Source organism: Dipteris shenzhenensis, chromosome 30, assembly GCF_047967505.1.
Source record: "Dipteris shenzhenensis isolate YYH24624 ecotype China chromosome 30, Dip_SZ_1.0, whole genome shotgun sequence".
Taxonomy (NCBI): Eukaryota; Viridiplantae; Streptophyta; class Polypodiopsida; order Gleicheniales; family Dipteridaceae; genus Dipteris; species Dipteris shenzhenensis.
In genome coordinates, this window is record NC_141625.1 from 40,493,631 (window position 1) to 40,499,630 (window position 6,000).

The 6,000-nt window shown below is 46.2% G+C and overlaps 1 protein-coding gene across 2 annotated transcripts in view; it reads right to left on the reverse strand.

Moving 5' to 3' along the window:
• Positions 1 to 5,536, reverse strand: part of LOC147882114 (photosynthetic NDH subunit of subcomplex B 3, chloroplastic-like) — a 30,348-nt gene extending 24,812 nt beyond the window's left edge. Inside the window, exons 1-5 of one of the 2 annotated variants that reach the window (XM_087401793.1) lie at positions 5,149 to 5,536; positions 4,910 to 5,023; positions 4,759 to 4,812; positions 4,578 to 4,640; positions 3,995 to 4,169 (exon numbers count right to left, since the gene is read on the reverse strand). In XM_087401793.1, the coding sequence (XP_087257919.1) occupies positions 4,086 to 4,169; positions 4,578 to 4,640; positions 4,759 to 4,812; positions 4,910 to 5,023; positions 5,149 to 5,352 (519 nt within the window). In that variant the 5' untranslated portion in view covers positions 5,353 to 5,536 and the 3' untranslated portion in view covers positions 3,995 to 4,085. Of the gene's footprint in view, positions 1 to 3,994; positions 4,170 to 4,577; positions 4,641 to 4,758; positions 4,813 to 4,909; positions 5,024 to 5,148 lie in introns of those variants that run through there. The other variant, XM_087401792.1, reaches the window with a different exon arrangement.
• Between the last annotated feature and the right edge of the window lie 464 nt (positions 5,537 to 6,000).

Consider the following 6,000-nt stretch of genomic DNA (forward strand, 5'->3'; position numbering starts at 1 on the left):
TTCATAGACTTTGTAGATAGCTTAGGTGGAGAGGGATCACTTCTGGCTGACCTGATGGTGCAGATACTATTATACGCAAATGACATAGTCTTGATATCATCCTCAGCAGAGGGATTGCAGAAACATCTAGAGGCTCTGGAAATGTTCTGCAAAGAGAGAGACTTTACAGTTAACCTTGGGAAAACCAAGGTTATGATCTTCAACACCTCGCGAGTATTGTCCCATTGCAACAGCCTCACATACCAAGATGAGCCAGTGGAAATAGTGCATTCTTACACACGTTTGGGAGTAGTGTTCACCGGACCAGGTTTCACGATGACCCATGCAGGTACGGCATGACTCACACGAGGACGAGGTGCTTTGGTCCGACTAGAGAGGCGATGCTTCCACACACACTTCCAAAACCCTCCGACGAAGGGTTGACTTTTTGACACGTTGGTGAGACCGATTGCCAAGTATACAGCACCTTTCTGGGGGAGTGATATTTCAGCGACAAAGTGGAAGAGATTTGAGAGGCTACAGGTGATTTTGGGATCCTAGGATGATTCAGAGCAAGCCCTCAGTTAGATTATACAAGCAGAGTTCGCCATGACCCCTCTCCAGGTTGATGCCATCTTCACACAGTGGCTTTCCTCCACAAAGTCTAGGCCTTACCCCAATGAAGATTACCGACACTAGCATTGGAGTCTTCCAGGCAACTAGCAGAGAGCGGTGTTGATACGGCATGGTACGCACGGGTATCCACATGGTTAAGCAATCACGACATTCAGATGGACAGACTTCCGTCCTTTTCGTACAGCATGGATGCACGACCCGAGATGATCCCACGGGATGAGATCAACCGTATCATACAGTTGGACCTACTCCAACTCCATACTTCTAGGGCTTGGGGGAGAGAGGAGTTCCCCACCAAGATCCAGTTCTACCATGACCACTTCCTGAGGCTCTCGAAGCATGGTCTCGTCATCAGATCTCAGTACCTTGAGGACAAGAAAGTCTCACATGCGTTGTCGATTGCCATCGGTCAGTTGCGAGTCTCGTTACATCAGCTGAGGATTGAGGTAGGGAGAGCTACAAGCATACCCAGAGAGCGGAGGATCTGCACGCTATGCCAGATGGAGGAGACCGAGAAAAAGGAGCACTTTCTATGTGTCTGCTAGTCTACTATGAGATCCGAGGTCGATATCACTGCCTCTTCCAGAAGGGCCATGGCTTTGGTCCACTTACACGGCTGATCCATGTTCCCGATCAGGTTTGTGTTGGGCTTTATCTAATTGAGATGCAGCAACAGAGAGATATACTGATGTGACAGAGACCAGAGAGCAGTAGGGATTGATGCCACAGGTCACTGAGATCTGCAGAGCATAGACACTTGTTACAGATTTCTATGCATCTGAACCAGCTGCCATTGAGGCTGAGGGAAAGGAGCTTGATGAGATGAGAGCATCGTGGTTGTCGAGTTGCTTGCTAGTGAAGAAGAGACACTCCTGGTCGGATGGGAGGCAATGAAGAAGACGAGGCAGACAGCAATAAGGAAAGGAAGGAGGGGCAAGGGAGAGAGAGAGAGAGAGAGAGAGATGTATTAACGTCTGCAAGAGGCCTCACGGGCCTATGAGACAAATGCAAAACCAAAAGGTAACTCATACAAGCCACTAAGGGCTGAAGACTAAGGCCCTTGCTGAAAACAAAATAGAAGAGTAGCAAAAGCAAAATATCAGAAGAGTATCAGGTGCTCAAAGCTAACGCTCCTAGTATATGCCCGGGTTCCATATATCCAAGTAACCTGGTGGCTCTCTGATGAGATGTGAGGAGCTCTCGTATCATGTCTGCGACCTGTCTCTCGATGTGGTGTAGGGGGTGGTCTCCTCGATCTCTGTATCCGATGGGCTATGTCAAGGGTGAGGCCTCATCTCTAACGCACACCGATGAGGGGGCTGAAATAGACAGGACCTCGATCATGTGTGCTCTGGTCCCTCTCCGTGTCGGATGTGGAGTGCGTGTCTCTCATCTGGCAGCATCGTGGCGGGGACCCCCACCCTCGTGGATTATTTCCCCTAGTGCTCCGATTAAGAGGTGGTATGCAGATTTTTTAGAAGATGTTGACTAGCATTATTACCTTGGAGGTGGAGAGTTCTGATACGATTGACAATCTGAAAACCAAGAATCCAAGATAAGGAGGGAATTCCACCAGACCAGCAGCGCCTGATCTTTGCTGGGAAGCAGTTCGAGTATGGGTGACTATAACACTTAAAAGGAGTCGACCCTGCATCTCCTTCGACGTGGGAATTGAGAAACAGTTTCAGGATTGAGAGAGTCAGGAACCTCTAAACTAAGGTAGTCACTGTGTAGGCAGGGCCTATCAGTAGTTTGGTGTTTTGATTTTGTGGATGCTGGTTTTCTGGTCATAGATTGTCCCAGACTAGTTTTGTAGGAGCGACGATTTCTGAGGCACAGCTTGCCAAAAATGATCCACAAGAATTGCTTAGAATCAAGGATGGAGCCATGGGGAGGCAATTGGATGCAGCAAAAGTTCAGATAACCGCCATAGCCAGACGAGCTGTGTGAATGGAGAAGAAAGAGAGGAAATCACAGCGAGAGAGGAGGAGCCAGGGAGAGGGAGAGATAACGGAGAGGCGCAGGAATTTTCTTCAGTAAATTAGGAATGCCTTGGAATTGATCCGTGTTGAGAATCGTTAGTAGGTTAGTAGCTATGAATTTTAGTTAGTAGCGATGAATTTTTTATATTTAAATAGTCTTCAGTTCATGGCTATTGCACCAAGCCAGCTTTTGCAATTGCATTAGAGTAGGAGGGCTTTGAATATGATCAAATTCGCTAGCTTTTTATTGCTTCTAAAGTGGGAGAGCTTTGAAAATACTCCTATTGTTAGGAAAAGGATTTTGGGATAAATCTGGGCTATGCCCTCCTTGGTCGGATCCACCCTTGAAGCATTCAAATGTTGAACTTAGATCCAATGCCTACAATGGCAACCCTGCCAGGTCTTGTTCTGTCCATAAACATCCCTTACCTTGGTTCTTTATCAATCTATTGGTATTCCATAGTGTCCGCAACTTTAGTCTAGATTACCATTTTTCCTTTGACACAAGTGTGTATGTCACTGACTTCAACAAGTCGAAACCTTGCTTGGTTTCTGGGATTGCTCTTCTGTTGACAGCATTCACAGAGATCACACACTGTATGGTCTTTCTCCAGTCTTGTTAGAGTTCCAACTTCTGAGCTGATACACTGGTACTCTCTGCTACATGGTACATACTGATACTAGAAGTTTGCATACGGACATCATAAAGATCATTTGTTTCTCCTGTCTGTGGCGGAATCTTGACATTGGGGCAGATTTGCCTAAATTCAACCATAGTTGGAGAATTAACCACTTACCAACATTTTGCAGATGAGAATTGGAAACCTTAAAGCAAGGCGCTTCCATGATGTCTGGAATTTGCAGTTAGGGTAATGTTAAGTTTTCTCCGATGTGTGGCGGAAGTCAGTTGGAACCACTTCAACAACTCATGCTCAACGTTTCATCATGATTAGTTCATCCCACAAATTTGATTTTGCTGTTCTGAGAGCCCCTTGTGACAAATCAACCCTTCCCAAATCATTAAACTACTAATGAAATATAGCAGAATTCACATACAACAGCAAACTACTTCATTTACCCACAATGGTTGCCGCTTCGAATAACATCCAGATAGACACTATCAGCGAGCTGGGCAGGGCACACAACCAATTCGCTTGGAGAGAGCAACACTATTTAGGTTTGCTGTTTGTATTTGGTTGGGATACAAGCCCCTCCTACATTGGGATTCATGCTTATGCCCTTTCACTGTAGCCGTTTCATCCATCTAGAGTATTGCACTATATCCTTCATAACTCTTGGTTTTACAAATAAATATTAGCATATAGAATTGCACTGCATTGGTAGCAAACCACCAAGCACGAAGACTACGAATGCGGAGTGTAGCACCTCTCCATTCCAGTAGCATATACAGCAGAAAATTTGCAAACTCCAAGCGTATCACGTCCACCATTGCAATAGCAGTAGTCTGTCCGTGAAGCTCCTTTCCAGTCAGTTTTGACTGCAGCTTGAATCGCTCCCAAGAGGGGCTAACCAGCAAAGCTTGGCAAGGGGGCATGAGAAGCAAGGCATCTCCTGCAAGTTAGGTAGTTGTAGGTAGTTAAATAAGCAAGGACTTTCATGCTCAATATCGAGTCTTTTCTTCCCAGGAAATGTGGGAGAATTAATAATACGTTTAGCTCACAACATCAAGCATGGTCACGAGCCTCAGACCCCCTCTAATCCTCAAAATGATATTATCCCACATAGGCATCCCGCCAAGCTGGTTATGATAAACATGCTCATAGTCCTTGCCTTCGACATATGTTTACTTTCTCTACAGACTTTGCAAGGAGTGATATTAGGATGCTTGCAGCTGCATAGTCTCTGATGCTTTTTTAAAAACAAGAACAGCATGCATCAATCTAGTGCAAGCCCATCACTACTAAAAGTATTTACCGCTTTAGTTTTTCATTTGAGAGGGCAAGGGAGTTATGGGCTTGCCTTCTTCAGATAGCGATATTCAGCATCCGTCCGCTCATTGAGTAATTCGCCCCCCTCTAATATCTGGCATGAACACAGATGTATACAGCATTTATAGCGTCGCATATCCATACTGAAAGTCTGTTCTCTTTGCTACAAATTGAAAATACACAACATTGCACTGAATTACTGAGCAGCGAACCTCTACAAGGCAAGTACCGCAGCTGCCACCACCACCACAATTCATTACTTTCCCCTGTAAGAGTAAATTACATCTTATCTTCCATTTCCATTGCAGCATCAAAATCAACAGATTACTAGTAATTTGCCGAGAGTTTAAGGAAAGATATTACGTAAAGCGCATATAGCTCCAGTTTGTTGTCTATCATCGTATTCCGGAGAAGTTTTTCGCCGCTAACAACTGTTGCCCGGTCCACCTGAGGGGCGCCATCTCGTTGTAGTTCGGGCTGTTTGCAGTAACATATGTAATAAGCACAGAATGTATCCCCGGAGCTTCGGTATTGACACTATGAAGACCAGAGAGCGCTCATGCAAAGGGAGGGTTACACAAGAGTCGCTATACGAAACGTACTCCTATGAACTCCAGTTCAATGATAGGGGGCTGCGCCGGTGATTCAAGTGGAGAATCGGAGGGAGCGTCTACGTGCAGCGAAGAGAAAGCTCTGAAATTGGGCTGGCTTCGGAGGTGTCGCAGCTCCACTCTACCAGGACAGATTACTGAACGCTGAGGAGTTTGGAGTCCAGCGGAAGGAAGTCCAAGGGCAGAGGTCGCCATATTGATATTCTATTGCAGCTGCTCTGCCGGTTAGACCATCGATCGATGGCTCTCTTGCTCTCACAAAAACATAAACCAATCAATCGATGAGAACACTCACTCTCTCGCGCGCTTTCTCTCTCACACTCACACACAGGCACTCTCACACTCACAGCTACACTCAGACACTCTCACAGTTCACTCTCACTCAGCGTATTTCTCACTCTCGCTCTGTATGCTCTAAGTGAGCAGTGCGCACCTGGCTTTGCTCGCTCGGAGAGAACACGTTGACACGTGGCGATTTATCAACCTCGTAGCTCACTTCTACCACACGCTCACCTCATCACCACGTGGCTCTTTTCAGATCGTTGATCTTGATCGACGTCCACCTCACCATTGGTGGTTTGCCTTCCCCAGGTCCCATGCAACGGAACAGCAACGAACCTCAGCTCATAATCTCGAATGGTGTATGTGGCAAATGCAGAATTCGAGATCCCATGCTAGAACCAATAATCGTCAGGGGTCCATGATTCATGGCTATCCTTCGCCAGTGGCGAAGCTGTTGCTATGTTCCTCAAACTAGCGTAGAGTCCAAATACTACGTGAAATCAACAAAGTGCTTCTGGTGAGTTGCCAAGGGGTGCCCCTTAGACTCAGTTGGAACTTCTG